At 34.1% G+C, this 18,784-nt stretch overlaps 1 protein-coding gene across 2 annotated transcripts in view; it reads left to right on the top strand.

Moving 5' to 3' along the window:
* LOC134265167 (uncharacterized) overlaps positions 1-18,784 on the top strand; it is a 94,499-nt gene that overhangs the window by 44,573 nt on the left and 31,142 nt on the right. For both annotated transcript variants that reach the window (XM_062747421.1, XM_062747422.1), the window contains exon 11: positions 8,779-10,081. In XM_062747421.1, coding sequence (XP_062603405.1) covers positions 8,779-10,081 — 1,303 coding nt within the window. The remainder of the gene's footprint in view (positions 1-8,778; positions 10,082-18,784) is intronic.

Here is an 18,784-nt window from a genome sequence, read left to right as displayed (position 1 = left end):
TGTAATATTTGTTTTACGGTAGCAGTTATCCATTTATAATTCATATTGGCACTCTGTTCGTACCATACATTTGGTAAACCACATATATTACATATTTTCTGTATACAATCTAACCATGGGTTTGTTAAATTTCCATCACAGTACAGTTTAAACATATGTTTGTATAAAACATTTACAATTTTAGTTGGTGGGCCTGAAAAAAGCTTTGCCCAAAATGAAATCATTCTACAGTATACTGAGATGTACAGAGGAAAGCGACCTGTTTCACCATAGACCATGTACGATGGCGTGGAACTTTTCAAATTAAATACATGCTTTAAAAACTTCAAGTGTAAACGTTCTACAATATCAAGGTTTTCGTAGCCCCATACTTCAGAGCCATATAGTAAGACTGGTACTACAACTCTATCAAAAAGATCAAATTGACAGTCAACTGGTAATTTGAATTGTCTGATTTTTCTTATAATTCCATACATCGCTTTTTGAGCTTGTTCATATAAGTGTTTTTTTGTTTTACAAAAGGAACCAGAGCGTGAAAATACAACGCCTAGATATTTAAATTCTTTAACGTTTTCAATAACTAAGTTGTCGTAATAAAATTTTCTTTTTATCATTGGACCTTTTGAAAATACCATGATCTTCGTTTTTTCGACATTAACTTTTAACTTCCATTGCAAACAATATTTTTGAAATTCGTTAATTGCATGTTGTAATTCATCGGCTGATTCAGCCATAATAACAGTATCATCTGCATATAAAAGCACTAACAGTTTAAAATACATTAGTAATTCATTCTCAATAGTACTTGAAATACTTTGCAAGCCTACAACATTCTTGTTAAGTAAAAAATCTTCAAGATCATTAATATACATGGAAAATAGAAATGGCGAGAGGTTTTCTCCCTGTCTTACTCCTACATTGCAGCTAAAAAATTCTGTGGACATGCCATTCATTTTCACCATAGACTTAATACCTTTATACATATTTTGAATATATTGAAAACATTTGCCTTTTATTCCATTAATTTGTAGCTTGGCCCAGAGCCATTCCGCCATACAGTATCAAAGGCTTGTTTAAAGTCAACGAAAGCACAGAATAATTTTTTCTTTCTTTGCATTAAAATATTTGATAGAAACTGTAATGTTAAAATATGATCTAGTGTAGAATAGTATTTCCTGAAACCAGCTTGATTTTCTTTCAATAAATCAATTTCATTTGCATAATCTTCCAACCTGTTATTAAGAATACATGTGAACACTTTTCCTAGGCAGCTTAGTAGAGTAATAGGGCGATAATTATCAGGCTTTGTGGGATCGCCTTTGTTTTTATATATTGGCTTAATTAAACCAATTAACCATTCTTCTGGGACAAGTCCACTTTCATATATCATGTTAAAGAATTTAAGGTAATTCCACCCTCCCATGATGTCACAGATTTTTGCAAAAACTGTAATTAGTTTAAATTCATACCTTATAGAAAAATATCTCTTGGAAGAATGCTTTACAATAGGTGTAATGATAAATATTGTTTAGTTAAAGAATTTTAAAAATGCATATTTTCTATATTTAATCAATCATTCAATCTTTAAGAAATGTTTACAAGGGCAATAACTCCGTCTAAGGTCTTTCCATCAGCCATTTGCTTTAGTGTAAAATTCAAAAGTATCTCCTAGGTAGGAAGTATTAAGGAACACTCAGCATCAGAATTATGCATTTTAACCAGCTTTTACATATTTTTCTCAATACTGTTTACAAAAAATATACAATTTTTTATGTTGACATACACTTCTGTTTATTTGTGTTTCGCATCTTAAATAACATGGTGACCTATACATTTTTTGCAATAAATGGAAAGTTTAGAGTATATTGAATGAAAATAAATGCACTTATTGTACTTTAAACCTATAAAATTGTGAGGGTGGAAATTCTTTAATATAAACTGGCATAAATATAGATAATGTTGATGAAATATGTTCATTCAAAATACTATCAAATCCCGGAGATTTTCCATTTTTTTATTTTTTTAACCGCCTTCCTTATTTCTTCTTCGCTGATTACAGAGTTTAAAACCTCATCAGATATATCTGGTGTGTCATTAATCTCATTTGCAACAGGTGCTGAATTATCTTGAAATGAAATTTGCTCTTCATAGTCATTTTCATTGATATCTTTCAGAAATTTGTACATGTCATCAATATCAACTGCACATTTTTGTTCTTTATTGGAAGCGTTTAAAATTTTCCAGTAATCTTTCGAGTTTGTTGAGCGTAAGTTTTTTAGTTTATCTGATAGATCATTTCTATATTTCTGTATGCATTTATCCATGGTCTTTTTATATTCTCTACTCGTGGAAGTAAGATTTAGTTTATTTTCTACTGATTTTTGTCTATTGTGCATTCTTTTTGCTAAATGATATTTTTTCCTAGCAGTTCTACAATCTTTATTAAACCACGGTTTACTTTGTTTACTATCTGGTGTTATTTTCTTCTGCAATCCAAATGTTTCTCTGGCTGCATTTGTAAAAACCTTACTTATATCATTTGCTACCTTAGAAATGTCCGCTCCGCTAATTGTATCATCACGAGTAGATAATTCATTCAAAAAGTTTTCAATAGCCTCTACGCTGGGCAGTGAGATTTTACTACTATATTGATTTGCTTTGTCTTGACACCACAGTTTCACACTTGACTGATTCTCACCTACGCGAACATTTTCAGACCGTATATCAAGACTGGAAATTGTAAAAGATAACGGTTTATGTACATCTGAAAATAAATTGCAGAAATCGTGAATATTAAAATCTTGTATAACTTCTAAAACTTTTACGCTAGCTAGGACATAATCAACCGTACTACAGTTTTTACACGTGACAGCACCAATGTTCTTATCATTTCCTAAACGGCTATTGACTATATAAATATCATTGTTTTTGCAAAAATCTACTAATTTATATCCGAAATTGTTAATATTCGATTCTTGGACAATTCTTTGTAAAGGTATTGAATATTTCTCAAAAATAATAGTTCGTGCTTCAATTTCATTGTGAGAAAAATCATCACATATATGTTCTTTTGACAAAAAGCTATTGGGAATAAAATAATCAGGTAGGTGACCAGTTCTAGCATTAAAATCTCCCATTAAACAGACATTTCTATTATCATTTGCTAGAGTAATCAATTCTTGTTCTATTTCTAAAAAACAATCATTAGAGGAGTATTTACTTCCTTCGGGAGGAATATAGCAAACCCCGAATAATATATCATCACTTGTGTTAAAAAGAACTTTGTTGATTCTAAACCACAAAACATATTTACAATCAGTTTTGATAATTTGTACATATTTCACAATACTGTCCCTTATTGCTACTAAAATTCCACCAGATCTAGTTTTTTTTAACTTATGTCGATTTTTAACGTACGTGACATATCCAGGTATACAGATACTGTCCGTGTCATCTGTTTTGGTCTCGGTGAATCCGATCACATCGTATTTTAACATGTTCTCTGAAAACTCGCTATAATTGAGTCGGTTTTTTATGCCGCACACATTCAATGTTAGGAATTCAAGAGCACTGTTTGTCCGTTTTTCCTGCGCGTTCCTACTTGTCCGGTGTTGATGATACTCGCGCCCTCTTTAAATTGCGGTCATTCGGTGTTCTGTTGATCTGATCAAGGGCGGATTCACTGTTCCACTCGGATCTAAAAACGGGGGTGTCTTCCTGCGGAATGTATTCCTTCCCGTTAATAAAGAGTTTGTCACGCACCAACTTTGCACGCTTGTGATCCAGTTTTGCTTGTTTCATCAAAGGGTACAACTTTTTCCTTTTCCCTCGATCTCTGGTGGGAACTGTTCGTTCACATACACTCCACTTCCCTTGAGTCTTCTAGCTGCGTTCGATAGTATATGGTCCTTGTCCTTGAAAAATGAAAATTTGGCCACTATTTTTCTCGGGAACTTACTAAACTCATTATACTTGCCCATTCTGTGAACCCTTTCAAAATCTAATGGGTATTCCAGTCTGTACTTTCTTTGGAGGAAATCTTGCAGTACCTGTTCCGTGTTTTCCCACGCATGTTCCCGTATTCCTGTGAATACCAGATTGTCGCGCATTGAGCGTGCCTTCAAGTCAGTTACAGATTCTTGGAGACTAGAATTCATTTCCTTAACAGCCTTTAGCTCTGATTCTGTTGACTTCTGAGCTTGTCTACAATGTTCAATATCTTTTCTGTCATTGATAATCATGTTTTTATTTGATTTTGTATCTTCTTTCACCGAGTCAAACAAGTTTCCCAGGGAGTTTACGTTTGATTCTAGATTTTGCAGATCTTTTTTCGTGCTTTTCATTTCATCTTCTACTTTATTGAGGTGGTACTTCATTGAGTTAAGAGTACCTTGAATTTCATCTAGAGAGCACATTTTTTTCTCGATAGTTGTGAGTCTAATGTCAAGGGCATTGTTCTTAATTTCAATGTTAGAAAGTTTGGAATTCATTTCACTTAAAAGTGAGTGTATGGATGATAGGGTTATCTCACTCTCTCTGAGGTGCCTGTTATGTTGTTCATGCTCTTGATCATAAACGATTGCCCGAGTTTCCTCAAGCAGTTTTGTTGTTTCAGACACTGATGTGTTTGACATGTTTATCATAAAGTTACACACGAAACACACATAGAACTAGGAACCAAGTATGATCTTCACCTATTCAATGAGGGATAAATACACTGCAGTGTAAACTACGTGTGTATCACAATGGACAATGTTCACTGGTGAGCTGTTCTCATTGTTTACGTCGGAGCATTCCGAAAGGAGATTAACAAATGACACAAAAAGAACTATCAAAAATCTCCTAAATCTTCACATTAATGTCTCTACATACAAACAGACTTATCTATACATCTATGTACTCACTTCTGTCGATAAAATATCACATTTTAAAGGTTTTTTTCTAGGAGCCCTTCAACAACCAACCTGTTTGCTCGGTGACCTCTGACCTCTCCTAGTCAGTTTTTTTGGAAAAGTTCACACAGAACCTATTATTTAAAACTATTTATTAAAATTGAATTTTTATAACATATTTTATTTCAACAATGTTAATATTTTAACATTCAATGAAAAAACTGCTCAAAAAGTTATAAATAAGCAAGATTTGTGAGGGACTGTTTTTTGTGGTGGAAGGATTAAGCAGATAATTCAGCAAATCTGCACATTTATTAAATTTAATATCTTGGAACTTAAGGCTAACATACTTTTACTCGGAGAATATATTTCATTATGATAATGCTAGGAATATGTAATACATGTCCTACTTTATATTTTTGGGACAATTTTTACACCTTCCTTCAACAAACTTTGCCAAAATATGAAGATATATCAAATACGTCAGTAGACTATAAAATTTATAACATTTTTTGTCTGAAAATCACTTATTTTGACCAATATTTAAAAATTAAAATCACTTACTCCAACTTTTTCTTTCATTATTTTAAAGTTCTCGATACTTATGACTGATCGGCACTTAAGTCGTAAAAAGCTTGATTTAAGAAAATGTTTTATTGCCTATTTAGATTTTTTATACCCCCCAAAAATGTTACTTTTTAGTGCAAAAAGGTCCCACAATAATTTACGCGCATTAATTTGTAAGATTTTTTCAATGATAAAAATTATTCAAAATATTTTACATGAAATAAGATCATATTTTTTGCCATGGTTACATCTGATAAAATATAATAAAAGTTTAAGTAATTAACCAACAAGTTAAAATTTAAGTGCAAAAAGGTCAATTTCACTGTACTGTAGATCAGTAAGATGAACACTGACCCCCTATTTTCACTGCGATTTTAAGTCACTCTCAATACTTCTCAATAAATCCTTGATTTGACAAATTTCACGAGTGACATACCTTAATCACAATACCATATAGGCAGACATATTAGCTCACCTGAGCCAAAGGCTCAAGTGAGCTTTTCTGATCACAATTTGTCCGTTGTCTGTCGTTGTAGTCGTCGTTGTCGTCGTTGTCGCGTCGTCGTCGTTGTAAACTTTTCACATTTTCATCTTCTTCTCAAGAACCACTGGGCCAATTTCAACCAAACTTGGTACAGAGTATCCTTGGGTAAAGGGGATTTAAATTTGTTCAAATAAAGGGCCAAGTCCTTTTCCAAGGGGAGATAATCATGAATTTATTAAAAATAAATGGCATTTTTTAAAAATCTTCTTCTCAAGAACCACTGGGCCAGGAAAGATGAAACTCATGTGGAATCATCCTCAGGTAGTGTAGATTCAAGTTTGTTCAAATCATGACCCCCGGGGCAAGGGTGGGGCCAAAATGGCCGACCCAAGTTTTACATAGAAATATATAGGAAATATCTTTTAAACATCTTCTTCTCCAGAACCACTGGGCCAGGAAAGATGAAACTCATGTTGAATCATCCTCAGGTAGTGTAGATTCAAGTTTGTTCAAATCATGACCCCCGGGGCAAGGATGGGGCCAAAATGGCCGACCCAAGTTTTACATAGGAATATATAGGAAAAATCTTTAAAAATCTTCTCCTCCAGAACCACTAGGCCAGGAAAGATGAAACTCATAAGGAATCATCCTCAGGTAGTGTAGATTCAAGTTTGTTCAAATCATGACCCCCGGGGCAAGGGTGGGGCCAAAATGGCCGACCCAAGTTTTACATAGGAATATATAGGAAAAATCTTTAAAAATCTTCTCCTTCAGAACCACTAGGCCAGGAAAGATGAAACTCATGTGGAATCATCCTCAGGTAGTGTAGATTCAAGTTTGTTCAAATCATGACCCCCGGGGCAAGGGTGGGGTCAAAATGGCCGACCCAAGTTTTACATAGGAATATATAGGAAAAGTCTTTAAAAATCTTCTCCTCCAGAACCACTAGGCCAGGAAAGATGAAACTCATGTGGAATCATCCTCAGGTAGCGTAGATTCAAGTTTGTTCAAATCATGACCCCCGGGGCAAGGGTGGGGTCAAAATGGCCGACCCAAGTTTTACATAGGAATATATAGGAAAAATCTTTAAAAATCTTCTCCTCCTGAACCACTAGGCCAGGAAAGATAAAACTCATGTGGAATCATCCTCAGGTAGCGTAGATTCAAGTTTGTTCAAATCATGACCCCCAGGGCAAGGGTGGGGCCAAAATGAACGATCAAAGTTTTGCATAGGAATTTACAGGAAAAATCTTTTAAAATCTTCTTCTCCAGAACCACTAGGCCAGGAAAGATGAAACTCATGTGGAATCATCCTCAGGTAGCATAGATTCAAGTTTTCAAATCATGACCCCAGAGGGTAGGGTGGGGCCAAAATGAACGATCAAAGTTTTACATAGGAATATATAGAGAAACCTTTTAAAATCTTTTCAAGAACTTCAAATCCATGCTTAGTGATATTTTTATGGAATCATCCTCAGGTAGTGTAAATTCATGTTTGTTCAAACCATGACCCCCTATGAGGATAATATTCATGTAAGCCCCCTCTCCCCCCCCCCTTTCCCCCCAAACTCAGTAAACTTTCAGTAGGGATCTGATATGTGCTTATTCCTAGCAAATTGCTCAGGTGAGCGATGTGGCCCCTGGGCCTCTTGTTATATCTCCTATGACCCAATATAGAAAACATTAAGTTCATAGATGAACTGATTATTTGATGAAAACTCTAATTTAATAAAAGAGGTAGGTTCACAAACTCCATAAAATGGCCCTGTCAATATACCAATTAACCGACCAAGTCTTAAGGTCCCATTTCGAACATCAACATAAAGTAGAGACTTAGAGCCTTCAGTTCATATAAAAAAAATTCGTCTGAGAGTCAAAGTTTGGAAACTCAGACATTGTGAAACTGCAATGTTCTTGGTTTTTTAAGAAAATGGGTGAAATTGAGCATCTTTAACTTTTGAAAAAATTAGGAGCCCACCCCACGATCCAAAAAAAATTTCATGGACTAGAATCTTCTGAAATTGTTCTTTCATTATATAATTAAATAATTTAGATCAGATGTTGGGGGTTAAGCAAAATATTAAAAAACAGCTTAATTTTTCTGTCATTTTAGAGAATTTTTTCAGATTTGAGGGAAATGACGAAATTCATGACGTTATAATACATAGACAAATGACAAAATTATGTCATCTCTATTTGATATGAAGTCACCAAGGGTCCAAGTGAATTTAAACATATTTTCAACTAATACTGAGTTGTTCCAATTTTTCAAAAATTCACAGGGCCAAAAATGGACCAATGTGACTTTTCTTCTTTAGTGAATTTGTTAAAGTGTCCACAAGATGAGTTCCTCGTCTACTTATGACACAAGCCTTAATATGCTCACTATACGTACATACCTTAATTTTTAAAATACAGTTTTGTAAATATCAATGAAACTGTTTATTAGTTATGGTACATGTATATTTTATCAACGATTTGTTTCAAGAGTATAGGATTCTAATAAACTAAAAGCATAAGGTTGATACTTCGCAGTTGTTATATAACACGGACTACAAAGAGTAACTCTGTCACCACATGGTGCCATTTTGTTGCCAACAAACACTTGAAAATCAAAGCACAACTTTTATAAAAGTTTAGAAAAAACATTTGAAAAATCTTATTAAAAAATTTTTCAGTTGGCACAGTTTGATTGGGTCGGTTGCATTAATTAATATATACAGATTTATCATAAGAATCAATATTTTCTTCAATGAATTTCTTACTATAGAAACTTTGCTGACCATATAGTTTTGAATTTATAAAATTTAAATAAAATTCAATTTGTATAAACAGGCAGTGGTTGATTTGAAGGCAGTTGTCAGCCAAAAAATGGTACAACTAATGGTAAAGAAAGGTGTGACAGCAGATATTATTAGAAAAAATTCTGGAGTCATTGTTGAACAGAAAGACCCTCAATCCATGGTTTTGTCTGGAAATATACTTGAAATCAAAGCAGCTTTTGATTTTTTGTCCACACTGCTGAAAAAACAAGAAATGGAACCAAAAGAATTAAACACCGGTCAAAGAGATGAACATCTAAATATAGAAGTGGAGAAAATTCTTCCTGAAACAGAGAACAGTGTACTTCAAGAGTCTGGTGCTAGAGAATTCCCCAAAGAGCAAGCAGACATTCTTCCAGAACATTTGCAACAATTTGGGACATCTAATAAAACACTTTCACAAGTTTCTTTTACACCATCAATGACAATGTCCACTCCTAGTCAGGGTTATCAAGGCCAACAGCCTAAGAATTCAGCTGAAGCAATGCCACCAAAACCACAGCAACCCTCTCCTCATGAAGACAAGCGAATGAGATGCACACCTGAAGAGTTATACCAACTTCAGTACTTTCATGGAAGTATATTGGAAAATGCAGAGAAGAAATGGAATAAAAAAAAGACTAGAGTAGAGGTGATATTTTTGCAGCATGGCATTAAAGAGGAAGTGGAAGATATGTTAAGAGAAATTGAGCAAATGTACAAAAAGACTGCAGAGGTTTCAAAGACATTTGAATCCTTAGAAACATTTTGCCAGCAAAAACGTAGTCATGATCTTTTGTGCTACATAACAGAGGATAAAAAGAAAATAGTTATCATTGGAAATGATAAAAGGAAAGTTGAAAAAACTGAAAAAGAATGCGAAGATTTACTTGCTTCAGAAACTGAAATAGAGGTCAAATCAGAGGAAGGTGCATCAACACTTCCAGTTTTTGTTACCAATGAAGGGATTTTTGTATATGTTTATCGTGATTCTCTTCTCAAAGCAAATGTTGATGCAGTTCTTTGCCCCATATCGAAATCTTTTGATTTGCGTGGTGGATTGCCTAAGATTATAGCAGATATGGCTGGAGCATCATACAAGAAAAAAGTTGATGAAATATTGATAGAAAATGGAAAGCTTCCGGAGCATTTCGTTTGTACTATACAAGGAGGAGAATATTTAATTTGCAAGTACGTTGTGAATGCCGTAACAACTGCATATGCCACCTATAAACCTGAAGAAAGCAAGAAATATCTTCATCATCTATTGATGGGAAGTTTCTTTGAAGCTGAAAAAGTAGGAGCAAAATCTATAGCTTTACCAGCTATTTGTTCAGGTAACATACTTAAAGCAATAAGTGTAACACTAAAATTGTCTTAAAACATTAAAGTCTAATATGGCCATATTGAGCCATTTTGAGCACAAGTATATATATATATATATATATATATATATATATATATATATATATATATATATATATATATATATATATATATATATATATATATATATACAGTACAGCTCACGAGTTTTTGCCACCCCACGGTGGAAAATACACGGTGGAAAATACACCGTGTTACACCGTGTACACGGTGTTCCACGGTGTGCGTATATTGCGATTATTCCAGAGACGCACCGTGTAACACCGTGGACATTATTGTTTCTTAGGGGGACCCTCCGTGTTCCACCGTGCGAGAAAATTACGGAAGTAAATAGTTTGTTTATAGAAGCATTTCAGTTATAGAATTTTGAAATTATAAATAATGATTATTTGATAGCTAGAAAAAAAATCGAAAAGGAAGATTGACTTAATACAAACAGCTCGTTTTACATACATGATTACATGTGAGTTCATAATATAACAGCTTCGAGGTGTAAACTTTGGTTAGCCATTGACGGTATGATTGCCTAGTATATTGAATAAATTTAAATTCTATTTCTGTTGAATTCATATTTCATATTTATTTGAAAACAAGAACAATAATATATATCTATTGTGCAAATTATTATGTTTCCGATATAAGCTATCAATCCGCATGTACAAATCCAAGTATAAGTACATTGCTGTTTAACTTATTCAGTGCGAAACATAGACACTGGTCGATAATTTTAGCGATTATTTTCTCTGTAAAATAAAAGGATATTATAAAAGGATGTTATAAAAGAATATTCACAAATATTAAATATATAACTAATATATATATATATAACTAATTCAACATTATCTGACTCCTACTTCGTAAAAAAAAAATAGTGAAATAAAAAAAAATGTCAAGTCACTGTCAGTATATGATATTCATACAGATTATTGATATATCTTTATTTTGTAGAAATAATTATAGTATAAATAGTGTAGACCACATATCAATGAAGATACTAGTAAGTTGCTACATGCGAGGAAGAAAAAGAGCATGCAAGAAAAATAAACTCTAGTATTCACGATAATTACTTATACGTTACGGTAGTTTGGTAGTTGACTAGTTGTATACATTCACAAAAAAAAAATCTGGCAGTTGTATGTATCCATTTATTTATCCTGACATTTTGAGACATAGAAAAATTCAATTTCTTTCGAATATGTGGAAGTATTTCTACCTGCGTATCGGGTATTCTTTTTCTTGTTTATAAATCTTCTGCGATCAGTATGAAAATAAAAAAAAAAAGAAAGAAAACAAAAAGTAAAACAAAAATTGCTTGAACTGCTAAAGCAGCATTCTAAATATTCCTCTACAAATCATATATAATTTACTTTTTTCATAATAATTAAACTGATTTCAATTCAGTTCTACATTTTAGAATGTTCAGAGAGAGAGGGAGATTTTACTTTCATGTTTATCTATCCGTTTTTTTCCCACATTCTCATATACATAATATTTGTACCAGACCTCTAATTTTTTTCTTCTAGAAAACAAATTTCCCGGATATCGATGAATTGCAAAATCTCGTGTTAATTAGTGTACAGAGTCACTTCTATAATTCTAATAAATTTCCACAACTTTGGTTCATATTAAACCGATTTAATGAATCATGTACATGCTGTACGCGCGAGATTTTTGTGCATCAACTCATTCACCTGTCAATCAAAATCGCATGAAACTAGGTGACCTTGAAAATCTCTTTACGCGGAAAGAATTTCTCTCGTGATTTGAAACATTCTCATGGTCAGTTCTGAGTTCACACCTGTTTGATAAATATATTGGGTCCCTGCCGGTGGGCCAGGGGCGCCGTATGTTTATCACACCTTTCACATTCTTCAGCTCTGATCACAGCAAGTGTATAACACACTGAACTGATATCAAACGAAATTCATCTTCCAGGTTTCACTACAGCAATGAATATTAACTTACATGTCCTTTGTTAATTTATTTATCCTTTTCAGACACAAATAAGCATGTATTAAGATTTTTAAATACTTAAATAAATTTGCTGACTTCTGATAAAGTTTTAATTAGCCGATTCGTATCACTTTCTAGAAAGGGAAGGGGGGGGGGGGGGTAACAAACCATTTCTAAAATTGCTATATATCTATATGTTTTCGACGCAAACTGTTTTTTTTCTTTTCATTTTTCATACGATATACATTTCTGAATGAAGTAATATTTGTACTGAGGTTAGTAGATTTTATTTGCCAAAAATTCTGCTGGTGATTTTTGTATTCAGCGTGTAAGTTGATCACTACTTAAATTAATAAAATTTATCGGATTATCATCTCTGCCTGTTCAGTAGATTTTGCCGCATTTAATATAACTTATTTCCATATTTTACAATTATTTTAGATTTTCAGTGTTTATAACTGCAATAATCCTTATCTTATCCAATGATTTGCCGAGTAATAATCACTTCAAAGAAATTGATAGACTTTGATTTCGGTATGGATAGGACATGGAAACTGAGCATATTTAAGATATTAACCGTCTCTTTTGATGAAAAATTAATTATCTTTTTTTTAATTAATCATGCCTTATTTCCCTCACCTTTCTGAAAATTAGTTTAAATATGTCAATCATTGAGTAACAAAATGTATTTTCAAAACGTGTACAGTCATGTAAATTACGAATTAATACTTTCTGAAAAAGAACATTTTAACCTTGTATAAATGAGTACATGTACGAAGCAGTAGTAACACACACATTATTGGAATTATATAAATTTTTGAAAAGGGGGGAAGGGGGTTGAAGGGTTTTTCAAAGAGGGGATGGAAGGGAAAAGAGTTGTATCTATAACGTACGTTTTACATATACATGTAATTAAACAACTCGATAGGATATAGGATGAAGTATGGTTTTTAAACGTGGGAGGTTGATCAACCTCGGAAAAAGTATTTGTATGGATTACCTGAAAGTTTTTGAAAAAGAAAGGAAAATATATTCTCCGAACCCGAAAATCCTATTTCGTTAAGGGGGTGGGGTTTCATTTTGTTTTCGCAACCAAATTTCTTTATATATTACAACATTAGACTTTCAGTTTACATATCTATATTTCTATAGTAAGAACACAACAAAAAATTGGAACTTTCTTCTTTCTGTTTCTTTTTTTGCAAATCCAAGGATGGGGTGTATGTTTTGGTGAACCCCCCTCAGAATCCGCCACTGGTATCCGAGAGAGATAGAAAGAGAGAGAGAGATTAAAAGGGGGCTTTATGTTCCATACTTTTTAATAAACCCACAGGTAGTTTCAAAATGATTTTTTTTCTTTTGTTTTTGTTACATAATTGGAGAATTTTTGTTATTATATACATTGTATATAAATATGTACATGCACTTATGTATAGAATAGGTACATGTATATAGGATTCACAGTGAATGTGTGACACAGGTATTTTAAAAGAACTGAGCCATGCAAATTTATAATTAAAAAAATCAAGGAGGGATGTACATGTAATAGTGAAAATGGGGGATGGGGTCAACAATAATATGTGGGTTACGCCAGAACCAGGCACGTGTGTATACAGGTGTGTTATCTTGTGTTCAATCGCTTACATGTACAGGTGTAACTAATACAGGGTGCAGGCCTAAGAGGTTATACGCTACCGACCTATTAAGACGACGGAACTCTTCCGACATTATTACAGAATAAGAATAAAAAACAAATAGAAGTATAAACACTTTTGAATAATGTATTATCCATTACTATACTATCTTCATAAATTAAAACAATAAACTATTGTTATATAACTTTGAACAATTCAATACCAACAATATACTTTCTTTGAACATGTCTTCCAAATACGTGCATTGGACATTGGAATGTTACTTTGATTTTATATATGTATAGACCTGCTTTGAGTGATTTGTTTAAGAATTAAAGAATTATACAACATTTTAAGTAAAATTGGAAGAAATGCACCGTGTTACACCGTGCTGACACACCGACTCGCACCGTGGATTAGCTCCGCGTCGCACCGTGGACGTACATTGCCACACTTTCTAGGCACCGTGTCACACCGTGTGCACACCGTGTCGCACCGTGGAGGAACATTATTGCAATTTTAAGGCACCGTGTCACACCGTGTACGCACCGTGTCACACCGTGGATCGGAGACCGAACTTCAAAGACGCCGACGTTTCTAAAGTTCCACGGAAAAGAGTGGAACATAGGTCCACCGTGGCCGGTGGAATCCGGAAGAAACTCGTGAGCTGTACTGTATATATATATATTTTGCATGCTTTGAAATAATTGAATTTTAATTGAAAAATATTTCAATATTAGGAGTCGCCCGCATGGCGCAGTGGTAAGAGCGTCTGCTCTAAAGTCGCGAAGTAAGGAGTCAATCCTTACATCGCGGGTTCAAATCCCACTGCAGGATGTGGACACCAGTCCTTCATATGATACCGTATAAACCGAGGCCCTGTGTTGCAATAAGTGCTGGCTCGAAAAAGATCCCTCACTGCTCAAAGGCCCTGAGTGCCGTGCATGGTACGAATTTTGTAGCCCTCCACAAGCAAGTGGTAGCGTCTCCATATGAGGGAAAAATTCTCGAGAAGGACGTTAAACAACATACAATCAATCAATATTAGGATATGTTCTAAATTTCAAAACTAACTTTTTAGTTGTGGTCATATGTTAAGGCACTTTATATGATGCTCATGTGACCACCAATGTCTGTGATCCTGTTAGGTCACCAGAGCTACTTAGGTGATGTATTGCTACATGTATCAATTTTTAGAGCCATAGCACATTTTATAGTCACTTTCGCCTACTCTAGTAGTGATTTTTTAAATACTTTGTGTAACAAAATTTTGTCATACAATGTTAGTTTATACATGCCTTAAAGCAACTCACACAAAAATAATACTCAATTATTAATAGTTCCCTCATATGATAGTTATAAAAATCGTTCAGTTTATATGGAGAATATAGTAAATACTGAGGTACCCCCCTAAACAATGACAAACTGTAGGAAAAGACCATCCTTGACCAGAAAAACAACTTCTGAATAATTTAATTTGGATATGACTGCACTTCATTACGCTTAGATAATTTTGATTAAAGGTGGTCTTCATATTGAAAATGTTGAAAATATGTATTTAATTCTTCTTCTAAAATTATTTCAAAATTCAACAATCTGTCTTAATTTTATCCAATTGAAAACCAGGTCTTCATGGCAGAGTGGTATGTTTCCTTGATTGAAGATATAATGATCATGAGTTCGAGACTCACAGTGCATGTACTACGATTTTATTTTTTTTTCTTATGTGCATTTTCTTATGTTTTCTTTTATTATTTTATAGTACATGTATAAATAATTTTTACAAGAGATATATAATGCAACATTACACATTGAAAGTATCTTGGGGAAAAACAGACTTAAACTATTTTAATGGCCCAAAGTCATAGCTGTTAGCCTGTTTTATTTTTATAATTTTCAAACAATCTTGTTTATATTTTAGAATAAGAGTATTGGACAAGTGAAATTGCTGTCATGCAACAAACTTGCAACTATGAAAATATAACTCTGGTTCACAAATAATTACATACATGTGGGTTGATTCTAATTTGAAAAGGTACATGTATCTATATATAGAAACAGGTGATTTCCTTTTAAATACTTGTTTAGGCCAGGTCGTCGATAAGGCAGCTATGGCTCTAAGGGCTCTTGATTAGGTGATCTATTGCTATGTTTTTTGTCATGCCTTGTGGATAGCGTGTCGTGTGTTAACATTTGAACAATTTCATCTCCTCCTCTGCAACCACTCAACCAATTTCCACCAATTTTGGCAAAAAGCATCAATAAGTGAAGAAGAACAGAAGTTTTGAATGTCATGAGGAGTTGGGCCAAAACCACCAAAATGTAATCATTAAAAATCTTCTTTGCTTTGAAATCTTTGAAATTTTGGACCACTTGATTGGTTGAGAATTACGGTGCTTGGCAGGGTTCTTTTAATTTGTATTCTTCCAAAATAAGTCTTTCCCTTTGATATTCACCTAATAATTATTCATGCTTCTCATATAATCGATGAGATAAACTGTATAAGGGCGTCATTATAAATATCTTTTTCTCCTAACCCGTAGTTTGGTAAATATTTTTTTTCCTGACAGCAGCTTTGAAAATTCATTCAGCCAATAATGTACATGTACTTTATTCTTTAACGGAATTACAATAACTTTATAATGTTTATGTAAGGTTTATTAATTCACAACTGTTTTTCAGTTGAACTTGTGAAATATCTCACACCAATGTGAATATATATTTATCGAATTAAAAAAGAAGATTCTCAAATACGGACATCAGAGTATATCTTTATGGTCATCTAGCTGGCATTCAATCTAGATCGCCATTAGAATTTTATGCGACCCACAGTGTCGATAGCATACACCTCTGTCAACCCTTGTTCTATAAGATTCTTCTGAAAGTTTTAAATTGATTGATTAATTGATGTTTATCATCGGGTCAGCATTATTTCAGCAATATTTCAGCCACATTTCGGCGTAGGAAAGTTTTGAATGATTAAAAGTTGTATTAACAATATTTTTAGTTATATTTCCAATCGGAAAACATTATTTATTTTAATTAATAACACCTTAAAAGGATTTTTAGGTCACCTGAGTAAACTCAGGTGACCTATTGCTATCCGTTTTCGTCCGTCGTCGTCCGTCATCCATCGCGTGTTAACATTAGAACATTTTCAGCTTCTTCTCTGCAACCACTGAACCAATTTCAACCAAAGCATCTATGGCTAAAGGGGAACAAAAATTGTGAATTTCATGATCCTTGCCGCCCCCCCCCCCCCCCCCTGGGGCCTGAGGGGTGGGGCCAAAACCACTAAAATTAATGCAATCTTTAAAAATCTTCTTCTTTACTCCTGGACATCAAGCAGTCAAACTGTTTGCATGATTGTAATCAGCAATGAGTCCTCTACCAAAATTGTGAAATTCATGGCCCTGGGGTCAGGGGTTCTAGTGCTAGGGCGGGGCTAAATAAGTATATAGTGAAAATGCATTATTTCTTTGAAAATCTTCTTCTCTGCTCCTGGGTATTAAATAAACCAACTAAGTACATAGTTATGATGAGCAAGAGTGCCTCTACTAAAATTGTGAAATTTATGGCCCCAGGGTCAGGGGTTCTGGTGTTAGGGCGGGGCTCTGTTGATGATATATAGTGAAAATACATGAATTCTTTGAAAATCTTCTCTGCTCCTGGGTATTAAAAAAACTAACCAAGTACATAGTTATGATGAGCAAGAGTGTCTCAGCCAAAATTGTGAATTTTATGGCCCCAGGGTGAACGATTCTGGTGTTGGGGGGGGGGGGGGGGCTCTATTGATTATAAAGTGAAAATATATGAATTCTTTGAAAATCTTCTTCTCTGCTCGTAGGTATTAAATAAACTAACTAAGTGCATAGTTATGATGAGCAAGAGTGCCTCAACCAAAATTGTGAATTTTATGGTCCCAGGGTCAGGGGTTCTGGTGTTGAGGAGGGGGGGCTCTATAGATTATATAGTAAAAATACATGAATTCTTTGAAAATTTTCTTCTCTGCTCCTAGGTATTAAATAAACTAACTAAGTGAATAGTTATGATGAGCAAAAGTGCTTTTACCTAAATTGTGAATTTTATGGTCCCAGGGTCAGGGGTTCTGGTGTTAAGGAAGGGCTAGTTTGATTATATAGTAAAAATACATGAATTCTTTGAAAATTTTCTTCTCTGCTCCTAGGTATTAAATAAACTAACTAAGTGAATAGGTTTGATGAGCAAAAGTGCTTTTACCTAAATTGTGAATTTTATGGTCCCAGGGTCAGGGGTTCTGGTGTTAAGGAAGGGCTAGTTTGATTATATATTGAAAATATGTGAATTCTTTGAAAATCTTCTTCTCTGCTCCTAGGAATTAAATAAACTAACTAAGTACATAGTTATGATGAGCAAGAATGCGTCTTCTAAAATTATGAATTTTATGGCCCCAGGGTAAGGGGTTCTGATGTTAGGGCGGGGCTCTATTAATTATATAGTGAAAATACATTAAATCTTTGAAAACTTTCTTCTCTGTTTCTGGGTATGAAGCAGATGAACTACCTATATAGTCATGATGAGCAAGGGCCCTAATCTTGCAGGATTGTGAATTTCAAGGACCCTGGGTCAGGGGTGGGGGGGGGGGGGCTCTACTTATATACTGCAAATGAATTAATTGTTTTAAATCTGCTCCTTTGTATTTATTAAACATTTATTTATTTTTTGATAGGCAATTTTAATAGTGCCTTTTTAGGTCACCTGAGTCACTCAGGTGACCTATTGCTATCTGTTTTTGTCCGTCGTCGTCCGTCGTACGTCGTTCGTCGTACGTCGTTCGTCGTCAATCGGTCGTAAACTTTTGAACATTTTCAGCTTCTTCTCTGCAACCACTGAACCAATTTCAACCAAATTTGGCACAAAGCATCTATGGGTGAAGGGGAACAAAAATTGTGAATTTCATGATCCCTGCCCCCCTGGGGCCTGGGGGGTGGGGCCAAAACCACTAAAATTAATGCAATCTTCAAAAATCTTCTTCTTTACTCCTGGACATCAAGCAGTCAAACTGTTTGCATGATTGTAATCAGCATT

Source organism: Saccostrea cucullata, unplaced genomic scaffold (assembly GCF_032062105.1).
Source record: "Saccostrea cucullata isolate Sc308-1 unplaced genomic scaffold, CSIRO_AGI_Scuc_v1 ctg693, whole genome shotgun sequence".
Classification (NCBI taxonomy): domain Eukaryota; kingdom Metazoa; phylum Mollusca; class Bivalvia; order Ostreida; family Ostreidae; genus Saccostrea; species Saccostrea cuccullata.
This window is presented reverse-complemented; position numbering and strand designations above follow the sequence as displayed.